Source organism: Taudactylus pleione, unplaced genomic scaffold (assembly GCF_031769625.1).
Source record: "Taudactylus pleione unplaced genomic scaffold, aTauple2 ptg000746l, whole genome shotgun sequence".
Taxonomy (NCBI): domain Eukaryota; kingdom Metazoa; phylum Chordata; class Amphibia; order Anura; family Myobatrachidae; genus Taudactylus; species Taudactylus pleione.
The window spans coordinates 360428-377454 of NW_028285148.1; the positions used below are offsets into that span (position 1 = coordinate 360428).

Sequence of the window (17027 nt, forward strand, 5' to 3'; positions counted from 1 at the left end):
TATCTTTTTGCCGCTCACAAAATATGCAGTGGTCATATGTGGGATTACCTCATGGGATGCCGGTCTTCTAACTTTCAGGGTTTCGGCGGCGGCTATATCCGCCGCAGTACCCTATGGCTGCGTTATGGGAAAGCAGAGGTGCACACTCCTTCCAGGGGGAAGTTCTTGTTTGGTCCTGTCCTTGACAAGATCGTTGCATCATTGGCAGTATCACTAATGGGGAGATACCGTCTTTAGCTACTCCCACTACATTCGGACTAACTCTGTTAAGTCTTTTTGTCCTCAGGGTCAGCCTAAAGGCCTGTTTTTTCCTAGGCTGTCGGCCTCCACGGGGGCCACCATATCCAGTACCGAGCAGTCCTGGACTTCCGGACGACCCTGTTTCTACACCTGAGGATATACCCTCAGCCTGACGGGACAGGTCTACATCTGGGGAATTTCCAGAGTGAGGTACTGATTCTCAACGGCCTCTCATTGCTCATGCAGCCTCCTCACAGGCATTGTTACATGGGCCCTTCTTCAGAACTGATCAGGGCCTTACAATCCCAGAAAGCTATACAGTCTTTGTGGTAAGCAGAGCTATTTCGGCCAACCTCACTATTTCAGTGAGGGACTGGTTGTTCTACTTTCTTTTTGGGGCGGTGACCGACTGGTCCTCCTTTGCCTATACTCTGTCTCAAATCCCTGAATCAGATTCCAACGGTGCCTTGACTCAGGTGGAATCGTCCATGTTCCATCATCCGATGTTTGGAACCTGGGGATTTTATGGTATATCCGAGTATTCAGGATACGTACCTACGGGTACATACAGAGCCCTCTCATCAGCATGGGTTCAGGTTTGCTGTGCCACAGCAACACTTGTAAGTTTCGGGCTCTGCCTTTTGGGGCTGTCCTCAACTCCACCGGGGTTTACCAGCTTTATGGATTTTCTGACAGTTCACCTGTTCAGTGTATCCGAATGCTCCTTTCTCTGGACGGTCTCCTGCTTTTAGCAGGATCACCAAGGTACTTTACCGCCAGGTCAGGATAACCGGGGCTTCTTCTCGGCACAGATAATTAGTCAACGGAGGAAAAGTCCTCCCTGCATCCCTCACAGGGTTTTCTTCATCTGGGAGCACTGCTGGATTCTCAGAATCTGAGAATTTTTCTGGCGTAAGACAAGATCTCCACTCTTCAACTTCGAGTGTGCGGATATCTACGCAGTCGACATATGTCATTACTCTTTGTGATGCGCGGTCTACCAGAGTGTCTACCTTTTGGTAGGGTGGAATGTGCTCAGTTCCATTCCAGGCCTTGCCATAATTGACTCCCCTCCAGATGGATCGAGTTTTTTCCATCGGATCGCTGTTCGAACGATGATACTTTCTCCGGAGGCGAGTTGGTCTCTGTCCGGGTGGCTATGGCCATCTCGTCCAGGGTGTTCTTTGCTAAAGACAGTGTCTGGTCCGCATTCATTTCGGGGCAGTTGGACGTCTGTCGCTTCTGCCCTGCCACTTAACTTGTTGATACTTTAAGCTGTCTTGGACTTTCACTCTGGCCTAACCCATTTGTCACGGTAAACCTGAATAGGTTCAGTCCGACAGTGTCACAACAGTGGCTTCCATCTAGGCAACACTGGTAGTTGGGTGGCAATGTTAGGAATGTCACCCATTCTGACATAGTCCAAGGGTCTTCTCCTGGCCAACTCTGCGGTGTTTATTCCCGGAGCTCTCCATTGGGAAGCGGGCTTCCTCAGCCGTCACGGCGTGCATCCCGGGGACTAGTCTCTTCTCCAAGAGAGGTTTCAACTCCTGGTGAGCAGAGGGGGCCTCCCTGAGGGGATTGATCCCCATGGCCTTCTGACTCGATCACACATTACCGGTGTTACAGTCCAGCTCTAGGAGTACTGAAGCTACCTTCAGTGACTCTTTGTCAGTGAAGTGGTCCTTCCACTTTGTGTACCTGTGTCCTCCGGTCTCCCTTCTTCCTCGAGGTCTTCGGAAGTTTAATTCGAGACGGAGGGGCTTTCCTTCTGGGGGCTCCAGGTCGTCCCAGACATCACTGGTACTAAGATTTTCGGAGTCTCCTCCTCGATGCTCCGTTCCTACTGCTTCACTATCTGGACCTGTTGTCTCAGGGTCCTTGTTTTTCCCTGGATCTGGATCGCTTGTCTTTAACTGCGCCCCTACTGTGGTCCTCGGGCTCCCCTGGCTCTGTCTTCATTGAGATGTTTAGAGCAGATAGGCCAGACTTTGCTGGGATCGGCCACGGACTGTGGCGTACATAATTCTTATGGTATCGTACCTGTCGATACGATCCTCCGGTGTCCAGGATTTCCAGATATTCTGGCATTCCTTCCAGCTGGCTTGGGTTTCACCCTTGGCCTGGCCTTCCTGACAGTGCGGATCTCTACACTGTCGGTATGGTTAAGATATGGAATTGCTCCGCTCTGGTATCCAGTTCATCCTTTGGAGTGTTTTCTGGATTATGTCTCCACTTGTCCTCCCTAGGGACTCCTGGGGAGTTAGTAGTGGTTCTCTGTTCCCTCCGGGGACAGTCAATGGAACCGCTGGTTGTGATAGCCATTACATGGTCTATTGTTTAAGCTCTCTCTCTCTCTCTCTCTCTCTCAGGGTGTTTAAATCAACCAGGAGAGTGTCTGAATGGGGAGCGTTCTCATGTGGCTCCCTCTTCTGGAGGGCATCATGTCAGGGTGTGAGTTGCTCTCGCCCTGTGTTTCTTCTTAAAGTGGTTTTTAGGTTCCATATTATTCTGGAACTTATGGTATGGCCATTCAGTTCCCAGTCCTCTCGGCTGTTGTGGCCTCATGGACTGTGGTCCGGCCTCTTTGGCTTTATGTGATCCGTTCAAGTTCCTTATGGTAAGCGGACTCCTTATTGGTGGTCTGCGGTTTCTGGTTTTAACAGGAAACGATGGCCGGCCTATAATGAAATGTTGACTGGATGGCCTCGTATGTCTTCCTCAGGGGCCTACCCATGGGTGGGCATTTCTGTCGTTGAGGCTTGTTTTTTTCTCGGGCCGTGTAACCCTCGTGGGCGGCTCGTCGTGGCGCCTCGGCTGTTTTGCCTTACTAGGTGTCCACGTGGTCTTCTGTCCATACCTTTTTAAGGTTCTAGGCATTGGTTTCCTTTGCCTCTCAGGATGCTTCCTTTTTGGCGACGGATTCTCCTCTCAGCACAGGAGCGTCCCCACCCTTGGTTGAACTGCTTTGGGACATCCCCAAGGTCAACCCTGTGGACCCCCTATGGACCCTGAAGTAGAAAACAAGAGATATGGTAAGAACTTACCTTTGTTATCTCTGTTTCTACGAAGTCCATAAGGTCCACAGGGCGCCCGCCCTGACGCACCTGGCTTCATATGGGCTGTGTTACTGGTCACCGGCTTCCCGTCTCCTTTTCTGTGAGTATGGTTCTAGAGTGTTCCAGTTTTCTCTCTCTTTTTCTCTCCTCCTCCGGCCTTTGGCTACTTACAATCTGAGGTGCCTCTGGCTGGGGGGCGGGGTTATAGGGAGAGTGGACCCAAGTGCATCCTGGGAGCTAAAAGCTTTAACTGCGTGGTGCCCGGATTTGGTTCCCAACCTATACCCCCAAGGTCAACCCTGTGGACCCTATGGACTTCGTAGAAACAGAGATAACAAAGGTAAGTTCTTACCATATCTCTTGTTATTGGCCGTCGTATATCTACGTAGAAGTATTTCTACTTTCCCTAATTTAATTTATGACTTTCTTTCAATCTATTAATGAAGCCACATTTTTATTAGCTTTGTTTAGTAACTTAAATCTTAGCAAATTATAAAAAAAAAAACATTTAAAAAAAGCCCACAGTGGTGAAATGAGGAGAGATGAAAGAGAACCCCTTTCTGCGCCCGCTCGCCCTGTGCCTCCTAACCCAGCTGAAATTAACGCTGGAAAATATGGAAGGAAGGAGATAAGAGTAAGATGTCTGCCTGGTGCGGAGCGACTCATTCATTAGAGCGCCAGACGTAGAGTTACCAGATTGCTTATTACGATGGGGACATCCTCATACGTAGAGTTACCAGATTGCTTATTACGGTGGGGACGTCCTCATACGCACAGTTACCAGATTGCTTATTACGGTGGGGACGTCCTCATACGCACAGTTACCAGATTGCTTATTACGGTGGGGACGTCCTCATACGCACAGTTACCAGATTGCTTATTACGGTGGGGACGTCCTCATACGCACAGTTACCAGATTGCTTATTACGGTGGGGACGTCCTCATACGCACAGTTACCAGATTGCTTATTACGGTGGGGACGTCCTCATACGCACAGTTACCAGATTGCTTATTACGGTGGGGACGTCCTCATACGTAGAGTTCCCAGATTGCTTATTACGGTGGGGACGTCCTCATACGTAGAGTTCCCAGATTGCTTATTACGGTGGGGATGTCCTCATTGTGTTATGAAGCTTCATTTATTCGGGGGGAGGGGCTTAGGACCTCATTCAGAGGCGGTCGGAGGATGCAAGTGGTCGCTCAGAAACTTTGCGGCCGCTTGCATCCTGACCGCCCGCCTCTGTTTCGGTCGTTAGGCTGTGGGTTTACACCCACAGCTCTAACGACCGCTCGGGTGATGGTCGCGATGGTCAGAGACCATCGGGGCTTACGACGAGACCCTAGGGTAGGGTCTCACTTGTCGTAACCCCCGGAGAGCTTCTGGCTCTGTCAGAGCCGGAAGCTCTCCACTGACATCACTTGTGATGTCAGTGGGGCCTCCCCCAAACGGTAGGGAACGCCTCCGTTTGGGCTGCCACCCCCCCGGCCCGCCTTCCAAACGGGGCGAGCTGTCAATCAACATCGATAGCTCGCCTCCTTTGGAAAGAGACCCGCTACGACCGGCGCTGTCGGTCGTAGCGGGTCTCACGCATGCGCACGAGGGAGCCGGCTCCCTCGTGTGCATGCGCACTGGCCAAACATCGAGGCGGTGGTAGACCGTACGGCCGCCTCTGAATAAGGTCCTTAGTTCTAACAACTTGCAGCGCAGTATTTAATGCTTGAGCTGGATTGCCGACATATTAAAGGTTGTTTGTATACTGACCCGGACAATATCTAAAATCTTGTACAAGCATAAAAAAGACAACTGATCATCATCCTCCACAGCTAGTGGATGATGATCAGGATTAGCCATATATTATATGTAACATGTATTTTGTCACTGCCCTTTACAGTTCAAATTCATAATTAGGTGCAGGGCAGTGAATAGGGGGGTGGGGTAGAGCAGTGGGCAAACTGAGGTCATCTGGCAATGCCTGGTCTCTTTACTAGTATAGGGGTAGCCAACCCTGCTCCTCGAGAGCTACCAACAGGGCATGTTTTCCAGGTCTCCTCACAGAATCACAAGTGTAATAATTAGCTCCACCTGTGCACCAGCTAGGTGACCTGGAAAACGTGAACAGTTAGTAGCTCTCGAGGACCAAGGTTGGCTACCCCTGGGGTAGTGGAACAGGAAAAGCCATGTATGCGGGACTGACGGGTGGTTAGCAGAGGCGTGGGGCAGGTCAGGGGTAGATCTGCGCGGGAGAGTAGTTTTGATCTGAGACGTTCTGCGTGGGGGTTGGTATTATTGCGGCCTTTGTCGGCAAGTTTGAATTGAATACGGCAGGACACCGGAAGCCAGGTTTATGGTTTTGCTAATTGTGAAGCAGATGTGGAGCTGCGATGAGAAGAAGACCTGCATGGCTACGGCATGTCGCATGGTTTGAAGTGGGCATAGGTGAGGACGGTAGTTGAGCGTCTAGGGTAAGAAAAGGGAGCATTCTGCTAATAGTGATACTGTGGAGATTACAGGACTGGGAGAGGGAGGGTATGGAGGAGGGGGCGGCTCAGGAGACCAGGAATTATTGCTGTTCGGAGGGAGATTTGAGGGGAGGAGGAAAATTATAAGCTCTGCCTTGGACGTACTGCGTATTAGGTAGCATTAGGCCATCCATGTGGAAATAGCAGAGACATGCGGTTACATGAGAAGTAAATTTAGGTGTTGTCCACATAGAGGAGGTACTGGAGGCCAAGTCACCAAATTGGTTCCCCAAGAGAAGAGGGGCACAGTGAGAACTAGGGTAAAGAACACGGCCTTGTACACACAATGAATAGATGGAGGGGAGGGGAGGATGTCCCAGGCAGCGGGAAGAAGTATGACAATGTCTGAAGAAGGCCAATGGCGTGAAAGGTGTTGCATTAGCAGAAGGGTGACCAGCTGGGCGGACTGCAGCAGAGAGGTCCATGAGGATGAGCATGGACAAATGACATTTAGTCTTTGCTGTAAGTAGATCATTGATCACCTTGTGAGTGCAGCTTCAGTGGGAGGTTAGGGGCCGAAGTCCCGAATTCAGTCGCCAATGGAGTGAGAGCAGAGACTGTGATTGGCTGTTGTACACAAGTCACTTAAGTAGTTTAAAAGAAAGGTAGGTTTTAATGAAATAAAACGTGTATAAATTGTTACGTAGGGGGTGGCGGCGGCAAATGCAGTAATGTAACATTTCCTTCTCCTCTATAGATCATCGCAATTCTTAAAAATCTAACAAAGCTTCATTATCGACATGTCCCACTGCTGGATTATTTAGCTGAGGATGTGATGCAACGTTCTGGCTTCCTGAGTGTACAGGATTTATCAAAGACTATCAGAGTCTTTTCATCTGTAAACCATTTACCTGACGGGAAGGCTGATCAGTAAGTTTCTCTGTCGGCGTATTACACGGAACAACTACAGGAACAAATGTGAGGTCATAGATTATTCCTGTATTAAGGTACAGGCATAATCTTGTATATATGTGTGTGTGTATGTATATATATATATATTTTTATGATTTTTTTAATTTTTTTTAATATTCCATATGAGTGAGAAGTACCAAGGTTTATGGCTGCCTGTGGAATAGCGCCACCAAGAGGACAAATGGTCTTAAACAATTAAAGAGAGCTTGTATGACATTACTAAAGAATAAGTTTTGAACATAGCTGTCTTATGGCTCTATTTACTACAATCCGCATTGGTAATGCAGATTGTAGTGTGATATTACCGAGTGAATTCGCATTGCGAATTCAGGCAATATCACAGGGATTTACTACAAATCCCTTACAGGGGCAGAGCTTGCGATAAAGCTCTGTCCCTGCTAATCCCCTTCGGAGTCTTATCACTGTATTTTTGCAAAAAATACCGTGATTAAGTGCCCGCGCATGCGCTGACCGTTTGCCGCAGCTACCCCCCCCTCCGATGCTAAGGTGCGGTGCTAAGCCCCGCCCCCCGCAATCGCGGACCCCCTGCGACCCCCCCCCCCCTCCCTTGATAGCACTTGCCTGCATGCTCCAGGCCTCCGGTCAGGTGATCTCCCATACTGCACTGGGGCCCTATCACCTGATGACCGGGCAGCAGTGCACTGTGGGAGACCAGCTGACCGGAGGGGAGTCATCACCGGAGGCCCGATCACCGGTTCCTGGAGTCAGGTAAGTAATTTTTTACACTGGTCCCCACATTTTAATATACATGATAAATTGCAGTGTTCTGTTTTAGACTGATCTTAAACTACTAACACTGCTAGTGTAGGACAATACGCTAAAATATCAAGTTCATTATTTACTTTGAAATATTTACTATTCATAATTAAAGACCGTACTGTTGGTGATCCAGTGTATTTAGAAGCATCCATATCGCATCTCGGGCCCCAGCATAATTGTTGCGCGGAATGACGATCGTTTCACCATCGTAATAAAACGTCTATAGAAAGTTCAAGGGGGGGGATTTCACATTTTTAATAATGATGGAGACTCCCTTTTATTCTGTGCTCTGCATTTTAAGGTTCCTAGAGACTCTGAACAAATCTCTGACGTTGCATCTGGATGTAATCACACACTCGCAGCTTCTGGGGATCGTGTACAGCTTCTGGTTACTTGGATATTTACCTCCTTCTGCAATAAACCAGCTCCTAATGGATGAAAGCGTTTTCAGTGAGTTGTGTGCCCAGGTCATGTGCGATTCATAGCGTTCTGTTGCATTTATACTTGTCCGTGATGTAGCGGAGCCTTTAACCATCGCTAATGACAAATCCCATTTGTCCTCGCTTTCTAAGGTGTAGGGAGGATAAGGGAGCCTTTAGTAACAAAAGTAGAAAGCTACACAAATTCCCTAAATTGTACCCCTGTACGATACCTTGGAAGCCATGTGGGGCTGGTCAGTATGTGCTTGTTACTAGCTAGGCTTGTTACATATCAGCCTTTTCCTTTGTGTTCTGTAAAGGATGCAGGGGACAGCCTCCCTCATGTACCTCATGATTATCCTTCGTGTCTATGTTACCGGTAAGTAGCCATTGCATTAGGACACACTGATTCCTCGATGCATGTCGACAACATATACCAAACACTCACAATTCTGATTTAATGCCGAGGAAATGGATACTGAGCAATCAGTAGTTGCCGCAAAAATTACTTTGAGTGCTGGCAAATTTTAAATGTGAAATCTTATGGTGCATACACACGATCAGATTTTTCCTTCAGATATGAACGATAACGATTTAAAAATCGTTCAGTCGTTCATATCTGAAGGAAAATCGTTCATATCTGACATGCCTGAACGATGGACGATCAACGATGCGCGTTCCCGTTTGTCAGATAACGATATCTGACATCTGATGTGTTTGCAGTCAGACTTGGACGATTCCATTCATTGTAATGCAGTCAAAAATCGTTCAATCGTTCAAAACTTTGGTAAAATCGTTCAAATCGTTCAGTCGTTCATCTGACAAATCTGACCGTGTGTATGCTCCATTAGCTGAAGCCGTAGTTTTGCAGAGATGGAGTTTGGCCCTGGGGTGATTAGTAGGATTCCTGGGGACGGAGCAGCCAGATTCGGTGCTAGAGAACTGTTATACAAAGCAGCTGTGAGAGACATTTGGTGAAATAATGGGAGATCTAAGAAGATTTATCACTTTTGTAGGATTTAGTCATTCTAAGCCGGGAAGTACCAAGCCTGTGATATTCACATGCCAGAAATACTAAGGGGGCGATTCAATTACCCGTGTAGGCTATGCACTGTCCTTGGCGCTGCAACTCTCGCGAGTTTGGCGGTACCACGCATAGCCGCACTTACGCAAGGCTGCGAGTAATTTGTGGGTAACTGAATTGACCCCCAAAACGATCGCTTAGCTCCAATCACTGGCAGAGTCTATCAAGTCTCATGTCGCACGAGCCGCTCCGTTACAATAGCCGCGTTGCTAATGCTACCGTAGCTGCCATCCCGTAACGCTGTCAGATGTGCGCTAATGCTACCGCAGCTGCCATCCCGTAACGCTGTCAGATGTGCGCTAATGCTACCGCAGCTGCCATCCCGTAACGCTGTCAGATGTGCGCTAATGCTACCGCAGCTGCCATCCCGCACACTGTCAGATGTGCGCTAATGCTACCGCAGCTGCCATCCCGCACACTGTCAGATGTGCGCTAATGCTACCGCAGCTGCCATCCCGCACGCTGTCAGATGTGCGCTAATGCTACCGCAGCTGCCATCCCGTAACGCTGTCAGATGTGGGCTAATGCTACCGCAGCTGCCATCCCGTACGCTGTCAGATGTGCGCTAATGCTACCGCAGCTGCCATCCCGTACGCTGTCAGATGTGCGCTAATGCTACCGCAGCTGCCATCCCGTACGCTGTCAGATGTGCGCTAATGCTACCGCAGCTGCCATCCCGTACGCTGTCAGATGTGCGCTAATGCTACCGCAGCTGCCATCCCGTACGCTGTCAGATGTGCGCTAATGCTACCGCAGCTGCCATCCCGTACGCTGTAAGATGTGCGCTAACGCTACCGCAGCTGCCATCCCGCACATTGTGAGATGTGCACTAAGGCTACCGCAGCTGCCATCCCGTAACGCTGTCAGACGTGCACTAAGGCTAGAGCAGCTGCCATCCCGCACGCAGCTGCTGTGCCACCATATGCCAGTGTTGCAGACACTGGGGAATGCTCGGAGATGCCCCCATGTGGCCCCCCCGCAGTACTACTGGAGCGCAGTTTAATGATCGCTCAGCTGCGTAATTGTTGGCACTGCGCACATTCCTGAATCGGGCACACTGTCAATCATGGTGGTACCTGAGCCCAGTGAGATGCCAGACTGATGCCCTCTGAGCTCTGGTAGCCTTATTGTAGTGATGGCAAAAGCTGGAGGCGGTATGTGTGTGCTGTATAGAGGGGATGTAATTGGGTAGGATAGCTTATGGAGGATATGTGTGTGCTGTATAGTGGGGATGTAATTGGGTAGGATAGATTATGGAGGTTATGTGTGTGCTGTATAGAGGGGATGTAATTGGGTAGGATAGCTTATGGAGGATATGTGTGAGCTGTATAGAGGGGATGTAATTGGGTAGGATAGCTTATGGAGGATATGTGTGTGCTGTATAGAGGGGATGTAATTGGGTAGGATAGATTATGGAGGATGTGTGTGTGCTGTATAGAGGGATGTAATTGGGTAGGATAGATTATGGAGGATATGTGTGTGCTGTATAGAGGGGATGTAATTGGGTAGGATAGATTATGGAGGATGTGTGTGTGCTGTATAGAGGGATGTAATTGGGTAGGATAGATTATGGAGGATATGTGTGTGCTGTATAGAGGGGATGTAATTTGGTAGGATAGATTATGGAGGATATGTGTGTGCTGTATAGAGGGGATGTAATTGGGTAGGATAGCTTATGGAGGATATGTGTGTGCTGTATAGAGGGGATGTAATTGGGTAGGATAGCTTATGGAGGATATGTGTGTGCTGTATAGAGGGGATGTAATTGGGTAGGATAGCTTATGGAGGATATGTGTGTGCTGTATAGAGGGGATGTAATTGGGTAGGATAGCTTATGGAGGATATGTGTGTGCTGTATAGAGGGGATGTAATTGGGTAGGATAGCTTATGGAGGATATGTGTGTGCTGTATAGAGGGGATGTAATTAGGTAGGATAGCTTATGGAGGATATGTGTGTGCTGTATAGTGAGGATGTAATTGGGTATGATAGCTTATGGAGGATATGTGTGTGCTGTATAGTGAGGATGTAATTGGGTATGATAGCTTATGGAGGATATGTGTGTAGGCTGTATAGAGGGGATGTAATTGGGTAGGATAGCTTATGGAGGATATGTGTGTGCTGTATAGAGGGGATGTAATTGGGTAGGATAGCCTTTGGAGGTTATGTGGGTGGTTTTGGAATATAAGAAGCTGCCTGAAGAGGTGTGTAGTCGGGGAACGCTTGAAGGTTTGGAGACTAGAAGACAAACTAGTTTAGTGTGTGGGGGAGGGCATTCCCAGGACTGGGAGCAGGTGATGTGATGTGGGTGATTACAAGGAAGTAGCAGAAGTTAGTTACTGAGTGTATATGATGAGACCAGCAATAGTGATCAAGCAATGTGCAGAAAATACCAGTAGTATGTTATATCCAGGCCAAGGGCAAAGCGCACACTTTAGAAGCTAGACATACTAATCAGAATAATAAACATCGGAGTATTAGATTCCGTCATGTTGCTGTAGGAGGAGGAAGGGAAACAGGTTGATTTGGTTCCTGCACCTTTTCTATCAGTGCAGATCTCCTTTGACAGTTACAGGTACCTGCGAATTATACATATAGATAATTTAATTCTTTACATTGTATTTTATTCAGGTGCAGATAACGAGAGATCAATGTGGAACCACATTAAGATGAGCTGGATGATGGACACGTTGTCTCAGGAACGCGTTTCGGTACCGGGTTTGAGGAAGGCTCCAGTAATGGGCGCGACTTCAATCCAACGCTTCCACGCTTATCTGCAAGACTATATAGGAGACCCCAACTTATACCTGTTTAGCATGCAGATCCCCAACAGCTACTATATTGGTATATAACACTAGGAATGTTTCATCTTCAGGGACGAGGGGGGTTCAGCCACCAGGGGGAAAATGATATAAGTGGCGTCACGTTCTGGATGTAGGATTTTTATAATCCAAGTGAAATGACAAAAAGACGCTGTCTATCAAACTTCCAACATTTAATAAACATACGAATAATTAACCGAACACACTTAATATAAAGTACGTGGCCAGTGTATCAAATTTACTACGTCCCTAAAAAGAACCGTAATAGCATCCAGTAATTTGTCCCTACAACTGACTAAATCAGTCAACCATGTTATAAAGTCCACAGTCCCAAGGTATATTGTAACCTATATAGCGATTTGCATCCGGACTTCCATCAAAGTGGTAACAATGTAATATACACTGGACTCCTTTCATAGAATACTCCTTGACGCTTTTCACCACCAACGTAATCCGCTTTCTCAGATCTCCACGTTCAGGTTTTCTCTGATACTAGGATTTCCTCTGCTTCTCCCCTCTCTGGTGTTCTGTCGGCTGTCAACTGAGAGATCTAAGGACAACATAGCACTCGAATTGCGGGAACAGGCGTGATTCCATCGGGATAGTCACTAGATTTAAAGTGGCAATTAGTTTGAAGGCAAAACAAACCTGCTTTTGCCTATAAACTAATTATCTAAATTACTATCTCACCGGAGTCACACTGGCTCCTTCAAATCGCGGATAATTACATTTAGGGTCATATTCAATTTGAGGCGAATTTTCCGAGGTCGGACTTTTCGCCATTATTGCATTTTCTCCTGGAATAAAGTATCGGGCTCGTGCCCGCTGATCCCCGTATTCAATTAGGAATCAGCGAAAACGGAGCCCGGCGGAAAGGTAAGTATCAAAGTTTTGTCACTTTTGGGGAAATCAGCCTGTCACCCCCTAGAAGATGGTCTGACATAGGGGATCACTATGGGGTACCCCCGATTTGGCCTGCTGAAGGTAATTGGGGTTTGTAAGCAGCTGCGGCATGTGCATTGATGCGGCTTTGAAGAAGTGGTGAAGAATAGCACTTAGCTTTTTTTGGGGTTTGTAAAACTAACTAGTCCCATCAAATTTGGAGTACATGAGAATGGGTACAATCATATTTTTAAGTCCCTAAAGTGGCTCTTTTAAAATTCTTCAAAAATCCATCTGCCACAACTACCTGCATTCTAGAAAACACACCCCCCGAATAAATTTCGCTAGTTTTCAAGTTTGTCTCTCAATTTTTATTTTTTTTTTCACCCCCAAAATGAAACTCCTTTTTCTGGGGTGTCCTATGCTATTTTATTTTTTTTTTTTTTTTTTACTACACACTGATTACATTAAGGGGACATTCCAAAGGCTGCTGGCTATTTTTTTTAAATTCTGCACCCCAAAACCCCAATTCTGCGTATTTGTTTGCCACCTAAACAGTGGTGAAAACTTATCCCCGCTTTTTTTTTTACAAAGACTTTTCGCACCTGCGATAAGTCTTTGAAATTGAATATGGGGATATGTGAAAATGACGTCACCGGCGATAAATTATCGCCGATAACTGACTTTTCGCTCCAAATTGAATGTGGCCTTTAGTCCATACAGATTCATCAGGGGTCTGTAATAGATTTATTGTAGGAGTAATAGATTTATTGTAGGAATAAATGACAAATTAGAGTGAGGACCCCAAAGTCCTCCTGTTTCTCCTCTCTTCCTAGTGGCACTGATAAGTACCCGTCAGGGGCTCAACCTGGTCGGCTATTTCTCTTAACGGTCAAAGGGGAAATGAACAGTTGGTAAGAGGGAGCATGTAACGCACCTAAAGTGCTTCTTCTCTCTGTTCTCCTAAAGTGCTTCTTCTCTCTGTTCTCCTAAAGTGCTTCTTCTCTCTGTTCTCCTAAAGTGCTTCTTCTCTCTGTTCTCCTAAAGTGCTTCTTCTCTCTGTTCTCCTAAAGTGCTTCTTCTCTCTGTTCTCCTAAAGTGCTTCTTCCCTCTGTTCTCCTAAAGTGCTTCTTCTCTCTGTTCTCCTAAAGTGCTTCTTCTCTCTGTTCTCCTAAAGTGCTTCTTCCCTCTGTTCTCCTAAAGTGCTTCTTCTCTCTGTTCTCCTAAAGTGCTTCTTCTCTCTGTTCTCCTAAAGTGCTTCTTCTCTCTGTTCTCCTAAAGTGCTTCTTCTCTCTGTTCTCCTAAAGTGCTTCTTCTCTCCGTTCTCCTAAAGTGCTTCTTCTCTCTGTTCTCCTAAAGTGCTTCTTCTCTCTGTGCCGCTTCTCTCTGTTCTCCTAAAGTGCTTCTTCTCTCTGTGCCGCTTCTCTCTGTTCTCCTAAAGGGCCGCCTCTCTCTGGCCTCCTAAAGGGCCGCCTCTCTCTGGCCTCCTAAAGGGCCGCCTCTCTCTGGCCTCCTAAAGGGCCGCCTCTCTCTGGCCTCTGCTGAGAGACACGTGTAGCTCATCCTGAATGACATTCTCTTATTTGCAATGAATACATTGACGGGTTTTCCAGTTTTGGTCACCTTGGTGGATAGACAGGGCCTATTAATTGCATAACGATCCTTTTAAGTGGGGTGTTTGTAATCCTGTAATGAAGCGTGCATGCCTTTACCCCGTCCCTTTCGCGGAGTGTGAGTGACTTGGCTTCTCTGTGCTTCTTGCAGACTTTGTGTTCGCTTGGGATACAGAACAGAAGAAGTTGGTCCCGGTAGGAGGCGACTTACAGACAGGTGACAGCTCCCAAAATATTGTAAGGTAAGGACTGTAACGCTCTCCCACCTAGTCCTCACAACAAGGGGCAGGGCGGGTTTATCTCTCCATTTACTGCCTTGTGTGTACAGTGCCACCATGGTTTTTTTTATTTATTTTTTTTACTACCTCATAGTAGATTTTTATAACTAGGGCAAAATGGGTTTATTAAAATTGCATGTTTCTATCTACCCCTATGTAAGGAGCAATTGTGGCATCATTTTAAATCCATGAAAATATCTTCTATATGAAATTCATTGGTCGGTTTGTCTGTCTGGTTATGCATTCTGACACGCCTGTACCGATTGGGATGAACCAATGCAAGGTGGTCCAGATGGATCCTGGCCAGGTTTTAGGGGGGTTATGGTCCCGGTGGGACCTCCCGTTGGTGTACGCTGGGCAGAGCTTTTGACCCGTGGAGCCTGGATGGATTTGGGAGAAAACTTCAGAGGGGTGGCAATTGAAGATTTAAACCTGGGCAATGATGGGTACTTCAGCTAGTAATTAATGTATGTTTGTATTCTATATCAGGCGTGCAGATCTGGATTACAGCTAATTGTAACGTTTAGCGGATGAGGCTGGTTTTTCATGATTCAGCCTAGGCACATAGTAAAACGCATTGCTATATGCTGGCGCTATACAAGTAAATATATAAGAAATTGGTGCCAGTGAGGGATATCTTAATGCGACAGAATACAGTGACCTTTGCTTCTGTATGCTCTCCCAAAATGTCGGTAATTTGTTGTTTCTCAAGTTGGCCAAGGACAGGCTATAGCGCTACACTGACTAATTCTCCCTCTCTGCTATCGGGTCAGGCAAGGACAGGCTGGTGCTAAACTGACTAATTCTCCGTCTCTATCTGGTCAGACAAGGACAGGCTAGCGCTACACTGACTAATTCTCCGTCTCTATCTGGTCAGACAAGGACAGGCTATAGCGCTACACTGACTAATTCTCCATCTCTATCGGGTCAGACAAGGACAGGCTATAGCGCTACACTGACTAATTCTCCGTCTCTATCTGGTCAGACAAGGACAGGCTATAGCGCTACACTGACTAATTCTCCATCTCTATCAGGTCAGACAAGGACAGGCTATAGCACTACACTGACTAATTCTCCGTCTCTACCTGGTCAGACAAGGACAGGCTATAGCGCTACACTGACTAATTCTCCATCTCTATCGGGTCAGACAAGGACAGGCTATAGCGCTACACTGACTAATTCTCCATCAGGTCAGGCAAGGACAGGCTATAGCGCTACACTGACTAATTCTCCATCTCTATCTGGTCAGGCAAGGACAGGCTATAGCGCTACATTGACTAATTCTCCATCTCTATCAGGTCAGGCAAGGACAGGCTATAGCGCTACACTGACTAATTCTCTGTCTCTATCTGGTCAGGCAAGGACAGGCTATAGCGCTACACTGACTAATTCTCCGTCTCTATCTGGTCAGGCAAGGACAGGCTATAGCGCTACACTGACTAATTCTCCGTCTCTATCGGGTCAGGCAAGGACAGGCTATAGCGCTACACTGACTAATTCTCCGTCTCTGCTATCAGGTCAGACAAGGACAGGCTATAGCGCTACACTGACTAATTCTCCGTCTCTGCTATCAGGTCAGACAAGGACAGGCTATAGCGCTACACTGACTAATTCTCCATCTCTGCTATCGGGTCAGACAAGGACAGGCTATAGCGCTACACTGACTAATTCTCCATCTCTATCAGGTCAGACAAGGACAGGCTATAGCGCTACACTGACTAATTCTCCATCTCTGCTATCGGGTCAGGCAAGGACAGGCTGACGCTACACTGACTAATTCTCCATCTCTGCTATTGGGTCAGGCAAGGACAGGCTATAGCGTTACACTGACTAATTCTCCGTCTCTGCTATCAGGTCAGGCAAGGACAGGCTATAGCGCTACACTGACTAATTCTCCGTCTCTGCTATCAGGTTAGACAAGGACAGGCTATAGCGCTACACTGACTAATTCTCCGTCTCTGCTATCGGGTCAGGCAAGGACAGGCTATAGCGCTACACTGACTAATTCTCCATCTCTGCTATCGGGTCAGGCAAGGACAGGCTATAGCGCTACACTGACTAATTCTCCGTCTCTGCTATCGGATCAGGCAAGGACAGGCTATAGCGCTACACTGACTAATTCTCCGTCTCTATCGGGTCAGGCAAGGACAGGCTATAGCGCTACACTGACTAATTCTCCATCTGATATCGGGTCAGGCAAGGACAGGCTATAGCGCTACACTGACTAATTCTCCATCTGATATCGGGTCAGGCAAGGACAGGCTGACGCTACACTGACTAATTCTCCGTCTCTGCTATCAGGTCAGGCAAGGACAGGCTATAGCGCTACACTGACTAATTCTCCGTCTCTGCTATCGGGTCAGGCAAGGACAGGCTATAGCGCTACACTGACTAATTCTCCGTCTCTATCGGGTCAGGCA

General features: G+C 47.4%; 1 protein-coding gene across 1 annotated transcript in view; it reads left to right on the forward strand.

Annotated features, from left to right (window-relative positions):
* Nucleotides 1-17027, forward strand: part of FASTKD2 (FASTK mitochondrial RNA regulator 2) — a 50169-nt gene that overhangs the window by 24289 nt on the left and 8853 nt on the right. The window contains exons 7-10 of the mRNA XM_088457207.1: nt 6517-6689; nt 7813-7961; nt 11644-11856; nt 14481-14571. Of these exons, the coding sequence (XP_088313333.1) occupies nt 6517-6689; nt 7813-7961; nt 11644-11856; nt 14481-14571 (626 nt within the window). The remainder of the gene's footprint in view (nt 1-6516; nt 6690-7812; nt 7962-11643; nt 11857-14480; nt 14572-17027) is intronic.